The sequence below is a fragment of the Agelaius tricolor genome, unplaced genomic scaffold (assembly GCF_023055355.1).
Source record: "Agelaius tricolor isolate 1412-34295 unplaced genomic scaffold, bAgeTri1.0.p SCAF_9, whole genome shotgun sequence".
Lineage (NCBI taxonomy): Eukaryota > Metazoa > Chordata > Aves > Passeriformes > Icteridae > Agelaius > Agelaius tricolor.
Window position 1 is genome coordinate 38,963,987 of NW_027269269.1, and position 25,332 is coordinate 38,989,318.

General features: G+C 39.7%; 1 protein-coding gene across 3 annotated transcripts in view; it reads left to right on the plus strand.

Annotated features, from left to right (window-relative positions):
- The first annotated feature begins 891 nt into the window (after nucleotides 1–891).
- Nucleotides 892–25,332, plus strand: part of ROBO2 (roundabout guidance receptor 2) — a 1,036,281-nt gene continuing 1,011,840 nt past the window's right edge. The window contains exons 1-2 of one of the 3 annotated variants that reach the window (XM_071433684.1): nucleotides 892–1,267; nucleotides 14,750–14,866. In XM_071433684.1, coding sequence (XP_071289785.1) covers nucleotides 14,764–14,866 — 103 coding nt within the window. In that variant the 5' untranslated portion in view covers nucleotides 892–1,267; nucleotides 14,750–14,763. Of the gene's footprint in view, nucleotides 1,268–1,440; nucleotides 1,532–14,496; nucleotides 14,619–14,749; nucleotides 14,867–25,332 lie in introns of those variants that run through there. The other 2 variants (XM_071433685.1, XM_071433686.1) reach the window with 2 other exon arrangements.

The following is a 25,332-nucleotide window of genomic DNA, read 5'->3' on the forward strand; positions in this document are numbered from 1 at the left end:
CAAAAAGCAAATACTCCCCTTTCTGCTTGAGAGTGCCGAAAATGTGAATTCTTACCTGACTTGTTCCGTGGTCATCTCTGTGTAGATAAAATATCTGGTTCTGTTCTCATGCTCCTTATTGGTTGTTCCTCACAAAACTGTGTTGCTTTATTTTTGGGTATTATATTCACAATATCAATTTTCTGGAGGACCTCAAGTCATATTTCTGTGCTTGGGGAAGTTCTATAAACACTTCAAGTATTGATAACCAAGTTGTAGTGTTATTGGGGCACTACACTTAAAGCTGCCCAGAGGAGCTGTGGATGCCCCATCCCTGGGAATGTCCAAGGCCAGGGTGGATGGAGCTCTGAGCAGCCTGGTCTAGTGGAGGTTGTCCCTGCCCGTGGCACGGGGGTCGGAATGAGATGATCTTTAAGTTCCCTTTCAACCCAAAATATTCTGGGATTCTCTTGATTCCATGATTCAACAAAAGAAGCAAGGAGGAGGGAAAGAAATGATCTGAAGAGGAAAGTCATCCCACAGGTTAAGTACATGCAGATCTGGATTCATACAGGGATCTGGCTCTATGTATGAAACATCAATCATAACCTCTCTGTCCCAATGTCCTCAGCTGCAGAATAAGGTTAATAATATTTACCAGCCAGTGGTAGTGGATCACTAATCTGTCAGAATGCATACAATAAATAGTCAGAATGCATACAATAAAGTATAATTTGTGTGTATTGGGGGGGATATCAGTGATGCTTCAGGCTCTCATGACGTGATCCCTATTTTCAGAGAGTGCTGGCAGGAACCGCTTGGCATATTCCCAGGAGGGATAGCATGCCATCTTCAAAGGGTGATAAAAATTTACGGTTGGAACAGCTTGCCGGGTTTTCCATCAGCGATTCGGCAGGCGGGGTTTCTCCCCATGTGCGGCTGCCGGGAGCCCGGGCCGGCGCCGCTGTCCGCGGTGCTGGAGCTCGGGAGCGCCGCAACTTTCGCGCCCCGCCCGGCCGTGCGCCCACTCGGGCACGTTTCCCTCATTAAACTAACTCCTCCCTTCGGCTGCGGAGCCCGTAGGAACGGGGGCCTTCCTCTCGCTCTCCATCCGCTCCCCTTCTTTTTTTTTCACCCCCTTTAGCAGAGCAAGTCAGCCTGCTCCGCCTGGGCTGTGCTCGCTGCGGACCGCGCACCCCGCACTGGGCTTCAGTTCCAGCGGGATCTGCCCCCGCCCTCCCCGGCAAACTTCGGGCGCCCCCCGCATCTCCCGGGACCGCGTTTCCAGGTAAGAGGGGAGAGGGCAGGAGCTGAGAGATGAAAAAAGGGGATGGGGCTGGAATCTTGCGGTTTATCCCCAGCACAGCCCGAGCCGGGCCGGGGCTCACCCTGGGGATGGGGGTGGGCGCGGCGGAGCATCCTCCCCCTTGGGAGCATCCTCCCCCTTGGGAGCATCCTCCCCCTTCGGAGCATCCCCGAGAGCGGCCGCCCCGGCCCCGCACCGCCCCCCGGGAACCCTCTGCTCCCTCGGCTGGTGCCTCCCGCCGCCCAGGTAACTTCCCCAAGTTTGGCCGGGGCTGGAGGTGGGAAAGCTGGAGAGGTCGGTGGGCTCTGAGGGCGCGGAGCCCAAGGGCAGCAGGGATAACCCCTCGTGCTTCGAGCTGGGATTGTGCTGGGCATCCCTTGGAATCCTAATGGCAAAGCTAAGGGAGGAGTCAATAGTGCTGGCATGAAGAAAGAGTGTTGGAGTTTTGCTCATTCATCCTCTTTTACCTACAATTTAATGCATCAAAATGCCAGCTATTTCAAATTATAGACCACAATATACCAAGCAGCTCATAAAAGGTATTAGAGTGCAGTATGTAAATTGGAAATTTGGAAATTGCACACTTCCTCCATTAATTTGGAGCTAGCATAATATATTGAATTTGGCTGAAGTTAATAATAAGAAAAAAGTTAGGCAAGAAAGATAGTTGTAATTAGCTTTGGGAGAAGTAATACAAATGCAAATGAGTGTGATGACACTCCAGTACAGACATGTTGCACCAAAGGAAACCCAACCTGACGAATTTAAGCTGTGTGCAACCAACTCAGGAGCCTTTTTTTTTTTTTTTCTTTTCTTAAGTTTGGATAAATGGAAATATATCCACCATATACCTATGTGTGTAGATAAAACATTTATGGTCAAAAAGGAATCCTAATGCTTAAGATGGGTCCCAACATAGGCCTATAGGATTGCAAAAATAGGCTCTAACTTTTTTTTTTTTTAAATCTTGGGTCAAGAATAGGCTGGGTACCAGCTGTAAATCCAGGGAAGTAATTATCCTTCTAGCCAAAGGTACAGCCTCCTATTTAAAGCTATTGATACTGGGTTACTTATTTCAGATTTAACCTACATAACATATACTCCATGAATTAAAATACTTGTGGAAAACCAACCATATTTTATTCCTAATGTACCAGAAATTAATGATGGGAACTAGTTTTGGAGTTACATGTTACTTGTTACATTTCAGGTACTTCATACCTGGTACACATTTCACCATTTCTCTGGCATTTTTTCATACAGCTGGATATAGCAAGAACATAGGTGGTTGTTTCTCGTCATTACACTGCTGTAAGCCAGAAGCACAGAGGCAAAATTGTGAAAAGTATTCATTCCCTTGCCTCATGTCTCCTGCTGGGTGGTGAGAAATAGGTGCTCTCTGCTGCAGCTCAAATCTGGTGCAAGTAGGAGGTGTTTACCTGCATCTTCCCATCCAAGGCTCCATCAGCAGTGTCAGTCAGAGAAATGATTGAATGATTAATTAAATGAGAGTGATTAATATGGGCACAGGATATTCACCAGGCTGTTGCTGTAACTCACAGTTACAGTGGACATTCAGCTGACATTCTTGGTAGCATTAATAACCTTTGTACCATTGTGGAAAACTCAGAACACCAGATGGAAAATTTCTTTTCAGTTAATATGTAGAAATTGGGTGTAAATATGTGTCTTTCCTCTCTCAAATGACCTTTGCCTGTGTGCAGAGGACTGCCATGTGATCTGTATGTTTCTTGAGCTACTGGAGTTCTTACAGTGCAGTTATGGTGTTCTGTTTCTCTGAATAGTTATGAATTTCTGTTGCACATTTTACTCTGGCTTCAGAATGAATTAAAAAATATCTGTTCTGATGTCAAGTAGAGTTCTCAAAATCAACAGAAAACAGTATAAGTATATATGCTTATACTGCAAGTCCCTTTATCCCAAAATTCCTAAATTAGGTAGGTTGTAAACATTAGAATAAACATGAAAAGAATCCCACCAATCCTATTTCTTAAAGAAACAATAAGGAAAAGAAATACCATTATGGATGAAAGCCACTTCTTGATATGTTTTTACTGAAATTTAGCAGGATTGATGTTTCCAATGCAAATTTTTGTGCAGGTTCAAGTACTAGGTGGGTGTTATTACCTTCCTTTCTCCCTCCTTGACTTCTTGTTTGTGCTAAAATTAAGTTTCCCAACAGTGAGACGTCACCAGGCTTTTTCACAAGTAGCAATTGAAATCTCTTAACACGCCTACAAAGCTGAAAGCCAAGTCATCTATTTAAAGAGTGTTTTGAAGTGGTGCTTTTCTTTGTTGGTTATCTGGAGAGACAGTTTATCTGACACCAATTCCCTTGGAATATTTGGGTTTTTCTGTGGAATAACTGATCTTAATGAATGTGGGGAATTGGCATCAGATTAAATCTTGATTCATGGTTCAGCTCAATGAAAAAAAACTCAGGAGTGCCTTCAGCTCCAGGGCTTTGTCTTTAAACATTGAATGTAGAGAACCTGTTACAAGGTCAGCTAGAAGTTATAAGCAACAACAAATGGCCACCTATGAAGTCTCTGCTGATGAAATATTTTGTGAGAAGGACAAAGCAGTCTTCACCTTTTGGAGGGAATAAAATCCCTGGAGCCCAAATACCTTTATCTGAGTATCACAATATCTGGTCTCTGATCTCCTCCTAGTGCATGTTTAGCTTGCTCTGAGGGAGAGAAAAGTCTTGGCAGCCTTTATGAAAGAGAGAAACAAGCTCTGTGGCTGCAATTGGAGCTGAGGCAGGAGTCAGAGAAATCATAACATGGCATCAGGGGTTAAACTCTGGTGAAAGTGGAAAAATAATGGCAGTCTTTGTCCAAAAAATCCCCTCAGTCAAGGTGTCAAAATGAGATATTGCTTTTATTACACTGTACTGATGCTCAGGCATTGATTTTTCTTTTATCTGCTGGTCTGCTTCTCAATCAGCAGAATTTCTTCATCAGCTCTACCTTGCACCTCACAACTTCATGGGGTTTGACTGGGAGTCATAACTGGGCTTCTGGAAGGTAGCATGTCCTTGGCTGTGGGAAAAACAATATTAAATACTATGTTGATTTTCACAGTAGAATGTTTTCTTCTTTTCTAACCCGTTTTCAACCATGATTTGTCAAGTAGCTTCACTTCTTTTCAAAACCCAGGGCCTCCAACAATGCTAGTTTTTCTTTTTAAACAGAAGACAAAACTCCCAAAGTAATAAATCCAAACTAATGGCTGCAGAAGCATTTCCTTCCCTCTTCACCTTGCAAACAAGAAGTTTCTGTCAGAGAAGTACACTTAGAGCCTAGAATCAGAGTTATAAAATATTGAATGAACAATGGTTTTAAGGTGGCAGATTCTCAGGAAGCTTGGTCAGAATAAAGACTTCTTCAGACACAGAGGATGGGTGTCTGCCCTTAAAGGTAGAAGTTTCTAGCTCTCATGGATCAGGTCTTAAAAATCACAAGATGCAATGTTTTTATGCATAGGAAAGTTACTCAAAGAATTTCTTGAGGATTTTAAAATTTATTAGCCACTGTGCTTTTTATCTTATAGAAGCCCAAACAGCTAAACTCTGGAGAGATCCTTTAAAAGAGATGTAAGCAGAATTCCAATAAATATTAGAAACTGCTAGACTACTCTCAAAAACTTTTTTGGTAAATTATGCACTCTCTGAACATATGAAGGTATGATTGCTTGTATGGGGGGAAGATGGACTGTTTTATTCCCCTGGGATTTATGCCTACTTGGATTCTGCATATTCAACAGGAAAAAAAAGCCCTAACCAACTGCTTCCATCTCTGTTGGTATACTCCCACTCAAAAAATTAGGTGATTCTTTGACTTTTCCCATTCTTCACAGTTATTCTACCCTGACTTGTTTTGTTTTTTTTTTTTTCAAGTCCATCAAAATTAGCTTAGGTCAGGCAGGGGGGATTTACAAGAACAACTGTGCCAGTGTTCCTTGTTAGTGGTAATAATGTAAAAATGTGTAGTATATAGACAACTCTGTAATTTAATAACTTATTAAATAATGATCAGATTTCTTAGCTATACTAGTTGATGAAATACATTCACTGGAATGTAGTCAATAGGTCAACCTCCAGCTAATTTAGTTATTCTAAAAATTCCTGTACAACATTACAAGCATCTGTAACTGTACAAAAGAAAAAAAGAAAAGAAAAAACAAAAAAAAAAAAGAAGCCAGTAGGGACCAAAGCAAATAATTTGGAAATCTTGTGCATATGAAATAGCACAACTAGGACTTACTCATTTGTAGATGGTTAGGAGAGGTGTCAGGCTTTGAACCTATTCAGACTTTACCACCTGCTTGTACGCACCTGAGCAGATCCCCAGGTCAGCCTGGCGTCTCTCATGCCTTAGTTGCTCTCCATGAAGACTTGCAAGACTGTTGGCTGCTGTAAAAACTGAATTATTGATTTCTGCAGCTGTGCTCCCATGTTGGGGGAGCTGGAACGTGGTGGCGCTTCTGCACTCCCTTGAGAACACGGGACTGCACGGGTCCTGAGCAAATTCCAGCAAATTCAGCATTTCTGTTTGTGTGTGAGGCATCCAGATATTCCAGAGTTGTTTCCAGTCATTAAATATACATTTGACACTCCTATAGTCATCATACTCTCTCTTCTGATGGAGGCAGGGATTTTTTTTTCCCCCTTGTTTTTTCTTGTCCAGTCAGAGCAAAGGGCTCACCTTGAAAATTCCCCCGCTAAATTCCAGCACTGAAAAGAGAAAATTTGGGTTAGAGCTTGTTTGCTGAGCCATAGTATCTGCCTTCATTCTTCAGAGCAGCAGGCTGAAATGTGTCAGCACAAGCACACTTGCACTGAAAAGTCTTCATGTTGCTTTGGTCACCTTAGGGAGCTTGGAAGTCTTGCTTCCAGCCTCACCAGACCAAAAGGCACTGGTGGAATGTCTCTATTATAATTTTCCTTCCCCATCCACTAAAAAAAAAAGTGAAGAGGTGCTTTATCAAAAATGTTTAAAATCCCAGAAGAAAAATAAAGTTAATCAACTTCTGTGGGCTTCTGAGGTGTGTTAGAGACAAACCAGACTACAGCAGCATGTCCAGGAGATGAAAGGTGGGCAAGTGGTACACAACTTCTTTTATTTATTCCTTTTTTATGGAAATTTAGTTATCTAAAGTAGTGCCCCTCTTTCTCCTTTAAAGTGTAACAGAAGAAAATACATCTTAAACCTCACCATTTTCTAATGTAAATGTAGAGTGGGGAAAAGAGATTAGAATAATGAATGCTTCAGAGAAGTGCAGATGTTTAAGCAGTCTGTTATGCTCCTGCTCCTTTTTCTCTGCTATTTGTTTGTTATGGATCCTCACTTTAAACATGAGTGTTTCTCACAGGGTTTTTTTTTTTTTTGTTTTATTTTTTGTTTGTTTGTTTGTTTTGGTTTTGTTCTAATCTTTCAATATTATGCTCCACATGTGTTTGAGATCAAAATAGTTATCATCTGAATTTAATTTAGTACACCTTTCTCTTTGTGATGGGCTGCTATTTCAGAGGGTACAAAGCCACTATTAATCATCATAAAGAAAATGCATGAAAACAGTCCAAAATATGTGTCAGGTACTTCAGGGTGATGGATGCACAATAGATAACCCCATTATTATCACTCAGTAACTTGAAAACTTTTGGTCCTCACATTTTCTCACTTTAAAACATCATTGACTTGTTAATGGGATCCAATACTTTGTGAAAAATGTATTACTCTCCTACTCACTTTTTCCTCATCCTTCATCTGTAATGACAGAGCCAGTTACCTGAAATTTCTTAATGCATTGGAAGTTTACTTCTCAGCGTATGAGATAGCAAAGAAAACCAAAACAAATGGTTTTATGGAACAAAAGTCAACTCTGTTGATTTTGATATGTTAATGCAAAAGCAGAAGGTATGAGTGGTTGTAATTAGGGAACTTAGGTTGATTAGTCACAATTTTATTTACTCCTTTGTTCTCTTTTGTGAATCAGAATGACTTAAAGGCTAAAATATCTGTGTCAACTGAATGTAGCTGATATTCATCTTTTAGGATTGTCACAAAAGTTACACAAATCTAGTGAGATTGACCAGTGCAGCCCACAGATATTCCTCAGTCATAGCATGGACATGTTCTAATCTAATCATTTGGGAAGTAAATTGGTGGGAGTTTCCACAACCATCTTCTGTCATCTATAGTGATACAGCCAATTCCTGTATCAGAGCCTATCATCTGAACAACTGGATGAAAAATCTTAAAAGCTAAAGTCATACAATATTTAAACTTTCTGTTGCAAAAAAGTTTTTGGGTTTTTTGGTTGGTTTTTTTTTTTACATTTTGGGAAACAAAACCTTTTTAAGTCTTAATGAAATTGCTTTGAAGGTTCATAGTGTTTCAGAAAAGTGAAATTACTAAGTGTCTATACAAAAAAGAATTGAAAAAACTATCTTTGTAAGGCCCAGCTTAAAACATGTTTGCCTTCATTCAGGAATAATTAATTCAGAGATACAGTATGTCTTTAGGTAATTTTTATTACTCCTAAGAGTACATATGTTGCTTTCTTTATAACATTAATCTGATGTTAAAAAAGTTCAATCTTAAAAAATATTGCAACTCCTACATTTTTCACTTTAAATTTTAATCAGAGACTATGAAAGAATCAATAGTTACTTAAACTTTGAAAGGTTCTGAAAGCAAACCTGATTATAAGTTAGTGATAATGATTTAGTACATTACTGAGTAATCAATAATTGCTATCAGATGTTCCGAATCACTCTTACTAAATATGTTTTGGAAAGTTTGTAATTACACCACAGGAGTTTCAGGCAGGTGTGCTGAACTGAAGAAGACACCAGTGACACAGAGAGTGGATTGAGTGCTCCCACAGCAGGTTTTGCAGATGGCACCGATGTGAGGGGTGTGGGTGACACACCTGAAGGATGGGATGCCATCCAGAGGGACCTGGACAAGATCAAGAGGTGACCCTTGGGAATCTCATGAGGTTTGACAGACCAAGTCCAAGCTGCTGCACCTGGGTCAGGGCAGCCCCAGCACCAATGCAGGCCGGGCATGAGCAGAGCCAGAGCAGCCCTGGGAGGAGGACCTGGGGGTGCTGGTGGGTGAGAGGCTGGCCATGCCCTGGCCATGGGGAGCCCAGAGCCCCCCGTGTGCTGGGCTCATCCAGAGCCCCGTGGGCAGCAGGGCAGGGAGGGGATTCTGCCCCTCTGCCCCCTCTGCTGAGACCCCACCTGCAGGGCTGCATCAGCTCTGGGCTCCAGCACAGCAAGGACAGGGACCTGCTGGAGCCAGGCCAGAGCAGGCACCAAGGGGATCCCAGGGATGGAGCAGCTCTGCTGGGAGGAAAGGCTGGGAGAACTGGGATTGCTCAGCCTGGAAAAGAGAAGGCCTTGGGGTGACCTAATTGGGGCCTTCCAGTGCCTGAGGGGAGTCCACAGGAAAGATGGGCTCCCCTTACAAAGGCCTGGAGTGACAGGACAAGGGGGAATGTTGTTAAAATGACAGACACTGGGTTTAGATCAGATATTAGGAAGAAATTCTTTGCTGTGAGGTTGGTGAGGCACTGGCACAGAAAAAGCTCTGGCTGCCACACCCCTGGAAGTGTTCAAGGCCAGGTTGGATGGGGCTCTGAGTACACCTGCCCATTTCAGGCCCTTCAAACTCAAAGTCTTCTAAGGTTCTGTGATTCCATGATTTGCAGAGGCCCCTGTTCTGATGTCACAAGAATCTGTGTTCCAGCAATGGATTTGCCATCTCAGTTGAGCCATGGCTGCCTTCAGGCTGGCAGATGTCCCAGATTATCTGTTCAGCTCATGGCTGTTCACCTTCTGTGCACAAAGATGGTGTCTGGCAGCTTGGAGTGAGGAGCAGGAGAGCTTTGGCCCAGCGAGGGCAGCACTGGAAACTTCTGGTGTGGTATGGACCTTGTTTTGCTGCTCTTGTATTGCATCTGGATTTAAACAGGCAAAACAATCCTGATATTGCAGGGAGGTCCTCATCAGATAGTATCTGGTTCCACAGATGGCCCTCTGAGGGACTTTGTATTCATAATGGCTTTGGTAATGCACTAACAGAAATGAGGTTAAAAATACAGTCTTTGTAACAGGCTGAGTTAGAAATCAGTGATAAATCCAATTATTTTAAATGCATCAGACCAGGTTCTGATTTCAGTTCCCTGGATATAAACAGACCTGCTGATACCATGGACTTGTGTACATGCAAGGATGTAGGGGCATAGAATATAAGAAAATAAAGATAGTGTAGAAAGTAATCTCACCCCTAAGGAGTTGCAGCTGGGCCAATTATCAAAGATTAGGAATAGGCCTGACTTTACCAGGCCACAGCTGTAACCAGTGAGAAGAAGAGTGCTATAAAAGAGTGGGGTGGCCTTGAGAAGGGAACTGGAGTCACTTGGTTGCTTTGTGAAGGAGAAAGAGTCAGTGCTCTGAGGAGATGCCCATGGGAAACACCAAGAAGGTATGGAACTTTTGTGATAGGAGACAACAGTATGGGACCCCTGCAATAAGATGACAACACAAGGAAGGTCAGAGTCTTGTCTTGGGGATGTAAAAATGCATCTGCTTTATAATCTGTATTAGAAAACATTTAGTCTGTCCTTGCACATTTATTAGACATCAACATTAAAAATAATTATAGGATATTTTGTGGTTTTGGTGATCTTTTATCAGTATTTTGGGGTTTGATTCCCCCCCCCCTTTTTTTTTTTTCCTTTGCCTGACTACAGAATTTGAAACATTTACTGTAGCTGCTAAAAATCCTGTATCATGCTGCCCTTTCAGGGAGATCCAGCTGATATGTGAGGCTGGCTGTATTAACAATGGTTAGACAAGCCATTTATCCCTTCCTACTCTATATACCTGATATTTCATAGGTGCTGTGTGGAGAGGAAAACTGTTCATTAAATGTAGTTAAGTGGCTAAATTCTATTTCATCTGCAATGGTAACTTCCACTTTTATGAGCCAAGTGACATTGCCATGATTTGCCAGGAAGCTGGCATGTTTTTTTTTGTCATTTGCTAAAGATTTATGAAGTGTATGCTTGCATAGAATAAATATTTTTAAAATATATAGCTTTGTAGAGAAACTTATACATTAATTATACTAAAAAGGATACTTGAGTCTACATAGTTGATATACTCAGTGATTCAAGCAAGACAAAAGCCTATAAAATAATCCAGGCAGTAACAGAAAGAAAGCAAAATACATGAAAGTTGTTGCCACCCACAAATCAAATTGTGCAAAGCCTATAGATTTTAATGGATTGTGCCATTTAGATGGCAACAAATCTCTGGAAATGCAGCTGAAAGCCTCCCAGCTTTTCATGCCAACACTACTTCAGCAGAAGTCTCATCTAAAACAAACTTTAGACTTTGTTCAAGTCCTTTATACATCAAATTTATCCATGTTCCCTGATTTCCTGCCAACTGACTGCACCTGGTTCACTCTAAATTAGTTGCTGTTAATTGTCAATAAATGTGAAGAAGGTCTTCTTTCCATTTTCTCTTGGCTGTGAAGCTGGTGAGTCTCATGGCTATTTATAGGTTAGAGCTATACAATGCAGGTTTAGAGGAGAAAAGAGTAAAATAGAGAGCAGTAGTAGCTGTTTTATTATTTTTTCCCCATGTGTGCTTTAGTGCAGGATATGTGTGAGCACAGCTGCATTAAGGTCAAGATGTAATTTAATTCAGCTGACTCCTGTTTGGAGGGGCTATAAAGGGTGTGGGAGAGGAGCTGGGCTTTTTTCTACTTGTGTAGGGAGAATTGTTGGTTTAGAAGGAGTAGGGTGAAGAAAGATTTGCAGGTAATTTTTTATTTCTGTTTTAGTTAAGTGTATATTTTCTTCTCTTGTAGTAGCTTTAGAGGGTAATATAAAAACAGATTATTCTCTGAAGTTAGAGTAATTAATAAGTTTTTTTGTGCCTTTGAGAGGATGTGATTTGTGTATCTCTTGGCTTTCCTTCAGTAGGCCTTGCAACAACAAAAACTAGCTTTAAAAATTATTTTTGTATAATTGTAATTTCTGTTCACCTCTTTACAAGCTAAGTAAAGGAAGGATGAAAAAAGAGGACTTTTTTCCCTGCCTTCTGTCTCTCTAGACCTGTTGCACCTGCTGTTCCTATTGATTTGAGATTCTTATGGCTTGCTTCTGTCCTTGGTCATTTTATTCCTGTACTTGAGGGACTGAAGCAGCACTAGTGTAAACCCAGATGCTGTAAAGGTTAATTACAGACTTGCTAGTTAAGCTTTCTTACTGTAATGTACTCTCTGTTAGGAGAGGTGTTCTTTAATTTAAAAATGTGTTTGTCTGAGATAAACCTGTTTGCCTGCACCTGTGTGAAAAGTGAGACTCAGGAGTCAGAGGGGATTAATGGATTTGAATCTGAGGCTGTTTTCTGCTTCTATAATGAAAGCTTCCTGTTGAATTTTCATTGGGAAATGGAAGCTCTAGTTTGAAACTTTCCATTACATATTCTTCAGTTGCTGTTCTTTGCTTCTTTCCCTCCACAAATTATCTCATAGAAGACAAGAAATATGACAGAAAGAATATCTTTAAGGCTTAGATTCCCTCCCTCTCTTTGGAGTTTTCTGCTGTTGTGAAGTGTGCAGCTTTCACCCAGTCCCTGCAGTCCCTCTTGCCTCTCTTGCTTTTAGGGATGGTTCCTGTGTTGTGAAGAAAGTGGCTCTTGGATCCAAAATAAAACCTTACAGTTTTTGCTTCTTTTGTTCTTAACTGGAATACTGTGGGCACAGTGTCTAGTGTTCCTTCTACTAAGGTGGCTGTTTTTCTCTGTCTACTAGTTATGGACTTTCAAGCCAAAAAAGCTTTTCTAAAAGTCAAACATTTCCTGGTGAGGTTCTGATGTAATCACACAATGATTTGTGTTGGAAGAGACCTTAAAGTTCATTTGGTTCCAACATCTCTGTGCCATGGGTGGGGACACCTTCCATCAGACCAGGTTGCTCAGAGCCCCATCCAACCTGGCCTTGAATACTCCCAGGGATGGGGCAGCCACAGCTTCTCTGGGAAACCTGTGCCAGGCCCTCACAAGCCTCAAAGTGAAGAATTAATTCCCAATATCTCATCTCAACCTCCTCTCTTACAGTCTGAAGCCATTGCTCTATCCCTATGTGCCCTTGGAAAAAGCCTTTTGGTATCTTAATGCTGTCTGAGCTGTAATATTTATATTGCAGCTAGCAGGGCTGGAGATGCAAATGCCAGCTTTTTGTGGAACTCTAGCGTTCTGTAGACACAGTCAAAACAAAAATTATCTTGGACATTTTAATTAATTGTAAAGTAGGTAAATAACTAATTGAATACCATCTGTTTGCTTTGGCTGAGCATCAAGAATGTGTCTGTTAGTTTGAGGAAAGAATATTCATGAAGCAGAACATCTCTTTTTCAAGATACTGATTTTACAAAACTGTTTCTTTGACCTTGCAGTGCTAATGTGCATATATTTTAGGACATTTATTTGTATTGTTCTACATTTTTGCTTTGGAATTCCCATTTTCAGTTGTTTGCTTCTCCTTCCCTGTGGGGGTTAAATAGTCCAAAAAAAGCCAAGGCCAAAACAAACAAAGCTTTTTAGCATCCCTTTCTCTCTTCCCTCCCTCTGTCTGAGAGAGGACAGAGAGGAGCTGTGTGTGCTGGCTGGGGAGGGCACTGTTTTGCTGAAACAACAGCAGTTCTAGGGGGCCTCAAGCAAGCTCTTGACAGGAAAATCAAGGTGTTTGTAACAATGGGGGGGTTCCTCTGTGCAAAAGGGTTACCTCCCACAACCAGTTTGGAAGCAAAAGACAATTTTTGTTCTGAGTAGCTAGAGGAGGTGCATGGGCAGATACTTTGTGATCAGGACAGGTGGTTATGAGCACTGAGTAAATGCAAAAGTGAAAGTCTGAGGGTCACAACAAACAGGAAAAATTACCCTTCCCTTTAACCAGTCAACCAAAATCCCCTCTTGCAGGAGCTTCCCCTGCAAGAGTAGGGGGGGAAGCTCACCACCCACCACTCCATAGGTGGGGGCAGGTGAGAGAGGGAGAAAATGAAGTGTAGTGTTCAACATGCCTGCTTTTCTAGTCTTCCTTAGGTTCTTATTCTGTAAATAGTCCTGGGGTTTTAAGCTGCAGAGATGTTTTTCTGCATCTTAAAACAGGAGATTATAGATCAGAATTGAGAATTATGGATTATAGTTTCAATTGAACCTTTTGTTATGGATGGGTGCTGCATCCATGAGTTTGGAAAATAGCTTTTTTAAAAATAAAAATTACTGCAATACCAATAGTAAAAGTATTCTTAATCAGCCAATGTGTAAATATACCCTTCTGTTAGTTTAGTGTTTTTCTTGGATTTTTTTCCAAATTGTTTTAATTTTTTAAATTGTTCTGCTCACAAAAAATTTAGAGCTCTTTATAGGAAAAAACAAAAGAAGCTTTTAAAATACCCCCTTTTTAAAAACTACTTATTGCTGCAAGATTTCCCACATGTTGGATAAATTTCCCAAATATTCATATAACAATTTCTGTAATAGCTGCCTATGCTTTAGACTAGAAATGAAATTCTATTTTTTCCAGCCAGTCCTGTGTAATTGGTACAGTTCTGTCAAATCAGTGTTTGATTAAACAGATCTTCTGAAGGAGCAGATCTGAGTCAGAGTGCTATAAGAGGAGGTGTGGTGTGGAATAATAAATGGGTAAATGTTGCCAATGCCAGTGATCATGCCCAGAGAAGCTGTGTATGCCTATTCCCTGGAAATGTCCAAGGCCAGGCTGGATGGAGCTCTGAGTGCCCTGGGATAGTGGGAGGTGTCCCTGCCCATGGCAGAGGGCTGGAAAGAGATGAGCTTTAAAACTCTTTCCAACCCAAATAATGCTAAATTATGAAAAATGTGGTGACTGGAAGATACAGTTGGTCCCTAAAAGCCCACAATGAGAAGCAACTGCTGACACATCTCAATGTTTTAAAACCCAAAATTAAAAAAAAAAAATTTAAAAAATCATTTTCAAGTTAATTGAGGGACTTTGCCTCAGGAAATTTTCTATGCTATACAATAAGACTTCTAAGAGACTCAGGGAACTGCTTCTTGTTCAGGTCTTTTAAGCCTGGCTGGATCTGTTTTTGGGGTTTTTTTTGTGAAGCTCAGGCTTTCTGTATGAAAGGGAAGTTCAAGCATTTTCAAAGCAGCTTATTTTGATTTTATAGTGGCCTATGAGGTGACAGTGTTGAGCAAACAGTCAGGGAGGTTCTGAATGAAAAAGCATTTTTGCCAGTGAGTATTTATTAAAGTAGAGTTATAGATGTGTACTGAGGAAATTTATGGGAGCTTTTTGCTTTCCTTCACCCCAAGGTATATTTCCCAAGAGTTATAACGAAAGCATTCAATAATATTTCTTTGTGTAGCATCCAATAATGCAATGGCTGGAGGACAAGGAAGTGGCAGAGTAGCAGGGAAGATGCACTGGATATTGGCAGTAATTCCCATGCTGTGGGGTCACCAGATCAGTGGACAAGGGCAAGGTAAGTGAAGATTTTCTACTGCAATTTGCTATTGGCATGGCATTGCATGGCACTGGTTAGAGAAAGAAGGCTGTGTGATCAAGGGCTGAACTTGTGTGAACAGCTGACAAGAAAAAGGGATCTAAAAATCAGAAGGACTTCAGCTGAGAAGTCTAATTCTGTTTGAAAAAATGATGTCTTGATGCCTTTGGGAATAACCAGAATCTGTTTTCATGTGCTCAGTGATTGAAGTGTGCCTTGAAAAGAATCTTCCCTTTGTGTCTGTTGTTGGCTCTCTAGGTGTGGAGAAGTAGCTGTTTAAGGGATTATAGACATGGATACTTTGTGTTGTTTGGCTGTGATAGCAGCAATATTCAGAAAGGCTTTTGTGGCCATGCTATAAATAATTTCCCTGTTTGTTTTCCTGTCTCACTCACTGATGGTGGTGCATAATAACAGCTGTAGGGAAGCAGACAGGCAAAAGAAAATGTCTTGGTAAGGTTTTCAGTTTAGAAAAATGAAGCATTATTGCATATTTCTGATCTGAGAGCTGCTAACAAGAGAGGAAAAACCAGGCTTTGTACTTTTTAATATGTGTTTAGAATAAAAGATGTTTGTGTTGGGTCAAACTGGGAAAGGGGAAAAATGTCATTTTGAGGTGCTGAAATTAACAGGAAGTGGATAGGCATTCCTTTTTGAGGAATTCCTTTATCAGGCACTCAGGACATAGATGTTTCATGTAGGCTGAGATTTCCACAACCTGAATTTACTCCTCAAGTGAGGAAAATGCTGAATGTTTTTTGCTGGAGCCCCTCTGTTCTCTATTACTCCAGTCCCTGGCTGCAAACGTGATGCTGGTCAGTGTGTGCAACCTGTGCTAGGTCCATTTCCACCGGCATTTTTGGGCTGCAGAAAGAGTTCTTGGCTGTTTGGAAGGATCATGGTGTTCACTCTTGCTTGGTGCAGTGTTAGAGGCAGGAATTGGATGTAAACTGTGCATTGCAGTTCTGCTGGAAACTTCTGTGGCATTTCTGTGTGTTGCCTCCACAGATCCTAAAAGCCAACCTGGCAGCATGTGTAGGACTTGAGCAGGAAAGTGTCATGAGTGTTTTGCAGGTAGTTGCCAGCTTTTCTGTGATATAAGTTGTATTTGTACAAAAAGGTGTTGCTTTTCTCAAGTGTCCATTATGACATTGTTGTCATTGAACTGGAAAAACAGATGATACATTTGAAGACTGGCTATTTTGTGGTATTGTGCTAAAATGTTATGGGTATGGTAAATTTTTCAGTTTTATGAAATAGTGGTTAATGGCATTGGAAAGAAACACAGATACATCTTGAAAGAGTTTGTTTTCAAAGTGGGTGGTGTGAGGGGACCTGTGCTGTGAAATATTCTTTATGTGGTTCTAAATCCTCTGTGATAACAAGATACTCTTGATCTGTGAGCTGACCTTCAGTCATGTAGTATCATGTCATGTCATGTGTATCATGTCATGTGTATCTATTTTCTGATAATTACCAAATTGTAACTACCCAATAACTACCCATTTGTAAAAAAATGAAACTACTATGACAAAACAGTCTAGAATGCAAAATGTCTTCCTAAAATTAGGAAAAGGATTATGGACCATGATCATGTTATTTTGCCTTGATTTTTAAATAACTTGAAGTTGTAATGCAGCTTTTGAATATTAAGTACCTCTAAGCATGTCTAGTATAATAAAACTGGCTGTGTTTCAGTCTTTGTAGACTTTGTACTCTGATGGAAGTGTAATGTAGACTTTTGAGCATACATTTGCAGCAACTGCTGTGCATTGCTTGAACCTTCACTTGAGAAATGTGAACTTTTAATGGCAATGAAGTAGTAAATTACAAACAAGGAACAAATTTTTTGGCATAATTGCATACAAAGGTTATATAAAAATTGCAAAACCTAGGTTTCTGGACATATCTGTAATTTTGATATGGGCTTCTGTTAACACTTTATTTTTCTAAAGTAAAAAGTAGAGCCCTTTGGGCATGCCTTGCAGGAGCCTGAGAAATATAATTTCTGATTAATTTGAGTAAAATTCATATTAATTATAAATTTTGGGTACTTGGAGTCTATCAGGACAATAAAATGAAGAAATAATGATTGTGTATCTGGGCATAGAACCAAGAGTGTTTAAAAGCCATATGGCTGCATTTAAAGAAAACAGCTTCTGAGTCACATAACTTCAGTGTGAGTGGGTTGCTATGGAAGTTAGAAAGAAATCAACATTTGTTCCACTTCCATTTCCAATCAGAATAGTAAACTTAAATTGAAAATCCTTTGTTTTTCAACAGCTCTTTCTATCTGTCTCTTTTTACATAAACCCAACCCAAGAATTCTCTGGTTTTTGAAGTCCATGGGGCTGCATCTTCCTCTATTCATGTATAGCTTAGGACTAGACACTTCAGTCCACCCAGTGTAAGTGTCCAGTAGAGACTGGAGGAAGGATGAAACTGTTTTAATTTATTTTGCACTCTACCACAACAGACAAATGTGTAGTTTTTAGCATTTTGCATCCCTTCTGCTTTTCTCAGTTACCTGAATATTGCAGGTTTACTCCTCTGTCTTCAGAGGAGTAAATGTGTTTTGGCCTGTATTTTGTACACATAAGTAAATTTAGAAGAATAATTATCTCTAACATTGAGCCCTGAGTAATTTGAAGAGTATTTTGAAACAGACTTGTTTTTCCTGGTAAACTTAGAAATCCTATATCTGGAAGTCTGAAGTTACTTAAACAATAAGCAGGCAATCACTGTTCAGTGATAGCCACAAATAGTGTTAGTATTGATATTTAAGACAGAAGATGAACAAGAAGTCCTGGAATCTAATCATGTTCAGACTTGTAAAAGAAGGGAATGTTGCTTAATACCTGGAATTTCACTGCTGTAGAGATGAAGCAGGTCCTCTCTTTGAAGCTCTAGAGATGCTGGATGAAACAGTGTCTGCTCTCTGAAGTACATAGCAGTGCTGCTGGTGTTCTTGGATGCATCCTTCCTGCCCAAGATGTGCCTTTCAAATCCTTTTTCTTACAGAGCTGTCAGGGTACAGTGTTGACAGGTCGTTTTATTTAATGATCAAGCATAAAGGCTGTGCCATGTGCTACAGCCAAGAGGCTTCAGAGCTCAAACAATGTGCTAGAAAGCAGTGGGTGTTGCTGGCTCGCCAGGCTCTGACCCTCTGCCTGCAGGAACTTGTGTTTTTTCCCCCCCCAACACAGGCCTAAGGGGGGAAAAGCACCTTATCTTTTGAATTTAAGCAGTGTTGTGTGCAAGTATGTCATGGTTTTGTTTTTTATTTTTTGCATTTTGGGACTTTAATTGATGATAAAGCAGGCAGCAGCATTATGGTTAACTTGGAATATACAGGAGTAAATATCAATGTACCAACAGAAACAGAGTTTTTGCTGGACTTGAGAGTCATAAGGTGGGTGCTTATAGCTGAGGACAAGCATTCAAACTGCCTCATTTTCACCTCCTTTTGTCTGTGCCGCTGAGAAAGCCAAATGTTCCTCAAAACATACTCCAAATCCAACAAAGTCTTCAGTCAGACCTGAGATTACTGTGGTTTGTTAATAGTGGGAAGGAAGGCAGATTGAGGATACCTGGGATTTCTTCCCAAACCCATCCTTAGTGATGACTAGGAAGAATAAGCTGTAGGGTCTATTTCCATCCACTGCACTTTGCTGTGGGCTAGAGCAGTTGTGTGTCAGTATCTTTCTCTACCTTGCCTGACAAGGTAAGGAAAAGTATTTTGTATATATGGAGAGTGTATGTGTTCACACGTACAGTTTTATGGTGCTAAATTACTGGCAGTGATTTTGGCTTTACAAAATGTAAAACCCAGAGAAATAAAAACTGTGTGTAGAAATCTAGAGTCTTGGTTCTGAATTCCACAGCTCAGCAAATCCTGCAATGGTACTTGGGTGCTGTGGTGCCATGGTTTGCATTCAGCACTGCCAAATCTGCTGAGTGCATGTGTGTAACCTGGCTTGGGACTCCCTGTGGCAAGAGGAGCACCCCCATGGTGACATGGAATGGGATCCAGGTGGCACTGCTGCCTCAGGGATGCTACACACACCAGCCTTGTGCACATCCATCTCCCAGGTCACCCAGCCCATCCAGAGCCTGTTGAGATCTCTTCTGGGTGTCTGATGTGAGTTGACTTGCAGGTTTTTATTATAATAATAATTTCTGCTATCTGAAAATCAGTCCTCTTACATCAGTCTTTCAAACTCACCTTTAAATAAGTGGATGTGCAAAGCTGCAGGTAATGTATTAATGCTTTAAAAAGCATTGAGTGTCTGACCTGTGCTTGGATCCAAATCTAGATTAAACCCAGGTGACAAGCTTAAACAGTCTTTGTTTGTGCACTACCACCTGTTATCAATTCAGGTGATAAAGTAAGAATAATTTGGGATAGGGCAACCAAAGCTCTCCAGGCATGTTGTGTTACTCCTTCTGTTATTCCTGCTGTCTTGGTGCTTCCTCACTGTGGAATTCTAGTGGATATTTGAGTTAAGTGATGAAGAAGCTAAGTAATCATGGGGCTAGACCTGTGTTTGTATCCTCACTGTAGGTGTGTGAAGGCACTTAGAGACATTTTGAGTGAGTTTTTGGAAACAACAAACCCAAAACATTTGTTTTTGAGGCCAAGATGTACTGTGCTGGAAATGTGTGTGAATGATGCATCGAAAACTCACATTCTCATTTCTGCCTATGTAAACTGGATGCTGTAGATGGAAAGGTGGTTTGTATATACACCTATTCATGAAAAAGATGAAAATTGAACTGCAAAGTCTTGTTTTTGGTTCAGCAGCCTGTGTTGGAACTTTAGTGAAAGAGGCATCAGCCTAAATGCAAAGTGACTGCTGCTTCTCTCATGATCATGTTTCCAAATACATTTGAAAGCACAGTATCAGCATGTACCTTTACCCTATCTAAGTACCAGTAGTTTTTTATAGCAATTGAACAAGATTTAGTACTTAATCTTTCTCTCTTGTGCATTATGCAGCTTTGCTAATGGATAGCAACACTGTATTTTGAAGGAAGGATTTGTTTTGTTTTTAATGGAATGGTTAATAATAGCCACTTTAAAAATGGCAAGTAGCTTTAAAAAAAGAAAAAAAGGCTGTTAAACAATAATACATTACATTTTTTAAAAAGATGTCCTAATTTGTTGAGGCAGCACCTTTTGCAGAAACTCTTGATGGAAAAGAAATTAGGAGAGTCTTTTTTAAGGTAGTCTCACTTCAGGTACTGGCTAATGGAAAAGTGAAATCTGAAAAAAGGCAGCTGCACAAACCACCTTGTAATGCAGCTGAGCTTCTGCATGAGCTGTGGAATTTCAATTTGATCACAAAGCATTTTTTGCTTTCAATCAATTATATTTCCATTTGTCATAAATCCTTCTTGCAGGCCAAGACACTGCACAGTTAATGCAACCTCCAAATACTGTGTTTTTCTTTAGAATTAATCTTCATGGACTTTTACAGAAAGTATAAGTTATTAAGCATGCAGACATTGCTCTTTGTGGCCAAGAATAAGAAAATACTTCATGTCTTGCCTATTTCAGAGAGATCCAAGGTAACTCAAACAGCAAAAAATTAAAAATAAGAAATCATCACTATAAAGTCTACTACAATGTAATTCTCAAATCATGCAACAAAAGGTAAAATTACTTTTAGCTTTACGGAGGATATAACTGGAGCAAAATAGCCATTACTAATGAGGAAGTAGAAAATTTGTGGTGAGAGTGCTAAGTAGTTGAGAAAAAAAGGGTTCTTATTACTGAAGTGACAAAAACCCATGAAGTTTTTGTATAAAGTAATAAAGCAATAAAAAGGGCTTGAGAATTCTCATGCAAAATGTGAACTATCTAAGCATAAATTTAGGTTTTCCTCATGAGTAATCTGTATTATTTTGCCTAAGGTTATCTGCATGACTCTCTTATGACCTGAGAAGTATTTCTTTTCTGTGGACTGTGTTTTCTGTTGCTGTTTTCCCCCAGGATTGTTAGTCAGCACCTGAGGTGAAAAACCAGGTTTTTCTGAAAAGGTTCTATGGGGAGCAGGAGAAGAATTGCTCCATATTGGGGAGCAATGCATAGGAAATTAGACCTGGTGTAGGAGGTGCATGCAATACCCAAATAACAAAAGACCTCCTGTTCCATGTAAAAAGAGCACAAGTAACACTGTTAGCCTCCAGTTTTCATAGCTTAACCAACCAAAAATCAGTGAAAAGGATGACAGCTGGTACTGTGTAGTTTTACATTCCTAGTAGAACTTTTGTTGCAAAATTCATGTTATATTTTTATTACATGAAAAATTAAGACACACTGAGACAATGTTAAATTCTTGAATTAATGGCCTAATGCAACTCAAGATGTAGGATTTTTTTTTAACATCATGCTATTCATCGGGGCATAAACAGATATATAGGAAGAAGGTTTCTGAGATCAGGTGTGTGCTTTAGGTGATTGGTTTGTTTTAGGTAGAAGGTTCAGAGTTTGCAATTTGCAACAGGTTAAATAATCAAGAATGGCTTTCCAGGAAGCTTTAGTATTGAATAATGAGAACTTTCTAATGAATGTGTGTGTAATTGAGAACCTCAGGTGTCATCCCCTGGAAACCAGCTTGGATAATGCAGACAATTGGTGGTGCTGCTTTGGCAAGGTGGTGTTGTTTGGTTCCAGGCGGTTTAGGAATTTTGTAGGAATTAATAATTTTCCTGGGCACTAAACTGAAACCCAATTTTTATTTTCCTTGCCAAAAACCAAACTTACATATTAGATGACAGGATATTAATAAAGCCACCACTTCGTACAATTTAAAAAGTTTCATTTTATATAATTTAAAGTCTTTCATTTTGGAAAATATGGTGTTCTTGATGTTTTAATGGAATGTATGAGGCTTCAAAAATGTTCTTGGCAGTCATTTTGGTAGTAGGCTTCATGAAAAATAATAAAAATTGGCAGTAAGGAGAATGATACAATGCATGTAATATAAACCACTTTATCCTGGAACGTGTACAAGTACTAAGTGTTCTAATGTATATTTATTGAGATAGAGCTTGAAGTTTTATTTATGTTGCATTTTAAATGGAAGTATTTCAGTATTCAGTTGTCTTTGTTCACTTTTTTTATTCACTTATTTGTAAAAGTTGCCATAACCTTGAACTATCAGATCTTGGTGACTTGAACTTAACCTTAAAAGGATATTGCAGGAAGCTCATAGTTGAAACAGGCTTTTTTTTTTTTTTTTAATATATCTTGGCCTGAAATATATTTGCTTTTAATCAAGGTTTCTTTTACTGTTCAGTTTCTGTTTAGGATTCATCTCATTCTAAAACAAAATTTAAAAAGACCAAACAAACTCAACAGCAAAGTCATTTTAGCCTTTCTAAAAACAGACCCCTCTATGAATAAGTGCTCTGAAAGCTTTATTAGAGTGAGGATGCCAAACCTGGGTTCCAGCATTAATAGCCACTTTCCTATGAATTTAGCCTTTTCTCATCCTTCAGCTCTTGTGCTGGCTGTGTCATGTTTGGGAACAGATACTTATTTTTTTCCTGGTGCCACTTGCTGTTCTGTGTTTAGATCCTCACTTCTCCAGGAGAAATGAATCCCAGCAAAGGTTTTAGAATGGAAGATTTTAACTGGAAGAAAGGCAGTAAAAGTCCTCTCAAGTTGGCTTTACTCTTGGCAATTGGGACACCAATTCTCAGCTTCCAAAAGAAAAAAATATCTGGGGAAAACTGTCAAAATGTACCAGAAAAGTGATGGTCAGTAACTACTGAACCCTCTGAGGACAGAGAAGGGAGAGGGAGAGGGAGAGGTGGGAAGTGGCCTCCTTGGCCATGATAAAAGGTCATCAATAACCCTTCCAGCTCTGCTCCAAAGGAACTTGAGAGCAACCCAAGACCATAGGAAGATCTGTAGGAATGTAAAGGTACAGTGTCCTATGCAGTGCCATACATGTGAATCACTTAATTGCAATTTGTGCCTACACCTATGGAGGCCATTTCAGTGCTCACTCTGTTGGTGAATTATCTGGGGGTCTTAAATCTTGCAGGACCTCAACACCAATTCTGGAATCCATCCAGTGAGGGCTGTCTAAGAAATACTATTTTTTTAAAAGAAAATTGTTTGGTTATACTTATTGGGTGACATTTTATTAAAGTGAGGAACTTCTCATTAACACTTGGTTCAGGGAAAGTGGTCTTCAAAGAATTATCTCATGTTTTAGATGAAAGCGTTCAGCGATTTGCAATTTCAGAACAGTTTTTCATTCACAGTTTAAAAATTGCTAGCAAATGCACAATTAATTACATAACAATTTAACTTTGACAGCTCATTTCTGGATCAGATAAAATAAGTCACAGCTTTTTCATCTTGCTAAATGATGTCTCAGTGCTTTGTGGCTATGCTTCATAGTTGTAGGGTCATATGATTAAAAATACATGGGGAAGAATGTTGTTTCCATTATTCTAATATGTAGTAGAAAATGCAGATTATTTCTTATCTGTTTAGACCTATCACTGTGAAAATGAATATTTTCAATTTTCTCAGCCTGTGTAAAAAGTAGGGGATAATAATGTGATAGTAGGGGAATAACATGTGATAGTTTTTTTGTTGTTGTTGCTAATTCCAGGCAAAAAATACAGAAATGCTTCAACCATAAAAGCAAAACCTTATTGCAATGAACTGAAGTTTTATTTCACTGAAAAGAAATACTGTGTTGCATAGAGTAAAAAGCATGCCATGCTCTTTATGATCTTTCTGAAATCTGTTTCTTTCAAAAACTCTGGCATTGATCATTACCAGTAATAAAACCTCTGATATTTCCCTGTTATTGAAAAGTAGCCTAGGGCAATCCTTTTTCATGTATATTGTAAGATTGCAGATACAGATAGATGTGTATGTGCCAAGCATTTTCCTGCTGGCTTGATTTGCTACAAGATTTTATTATTTATTAATTTGAAATGAATGAATAACCCCATTTACACGAGAGATCTGTTCATGAAATGCACTTTGAAAATTTGTCTTCAATGCTAAGACTCATAAATCACATGCTATAAAACTTTTAGATGTTTTGATTTAGACTAGTATAAAGTTCCCAAGAGAACTTTGAGAAACATGGGGCCTCAGGTTTCAGAATGTTTATACTCAGCACTGTCCACTTGAGTCTAAATCTACAAGTGTCTTGTGTAAAGTCATTTCACTTTTTTTTTTCCTTAAAATCTCAGTTGAAGCAGTAAGGATGAGCTTTTGAGCAGTGTGTACAAAGTGGTAAGGTGTTCCCCCAATGGCTGAGGTTGTAAAGGTCATTTGTGTGCTAAGCTCCCTGCCCAAAGCAGGCTCAGCTAGCAGAGGCAGCTCAGGAACCTGTGCAGACCCCTCTGCAATACAAATATTTGGGAGAGCTAGAATTATTATTGCTCTCTAGACTATCTTAAAAATATGAGGGGGAGGGCATTTGCAATTCTAAATGTAACTTTGCATATTAATTTATGCATGTGTGTGACAGGCAAACTGTGATTGTTTCACTGGGCTGTCCATCAACGGCAGAATGAGCTTAACAAATATGTTCATTCTTGCACAGATCAGGAGGCAGATGCTGTGTTTGAAGTGCCACTGTACACAGCATGGGCTCATATGTGTCTGTTAAGAAAAATAAACACAAGCATGACAGGCTTCCTGTGAAACTGCTAACTTCATCTGGCAGGTCACTGTCATTATCTCTGACTTGAAACGCAGTGGAAGCCTTAGAATCCCCCACTCCTCCAAATCTTTGTCTTTTGTAGACCCCATGTTTGGAGTGAGGTATTTGTTGTGAGGAATCCTTTGTTTTAGCTTCCAGTGTGCTTAGACATTCTGAATTCACAGCACATGCAGCTAAACAGGCAAGGTGGTGTTCTAGCTCTGTTCAAATCTCTGAAGCTGTGAATGTTTTGCCAAGCTGGCCCCCTATCTGATGGAATTTTAGCTTGCTCAAAAAAAGCTTTACAGCCACCAGTCAGAAAAATTAAATTGTATGCAAAAGGTGTCTTTTCTATTTATTGCATGTGACTTTGTGTTGTTACTGCTTTTAACAGTTTAAGTATTAAATCTGCCTTCAATAGTTGTGTGCAGTTGATGCATCCATTTCTTTGATGAAAAATGGCTTTATCGTTTTGCCTCCTTGATTTTTTTGTGCTATCTTTTTACAATAGAAATTCTTCTTTCCTTCACCCAAACCCTTCCCAAGAGCTAATTTTATGACTGTTTTCAAGCTGAAAATGAGTGACATGCAGGGTAAATGTGATGAAAGGGTGTCATGCACACAGGCCATGTGTAAGTGAGCACCTGCAAGATTTAACTTTGGAAGCCCTCAAATAAGATGGACAGCTACACTTTTATTAACAGAGCCTAAATATGTAAAGTTTGCTACAATTCTGATCAGAATATAATTCAATAGCAA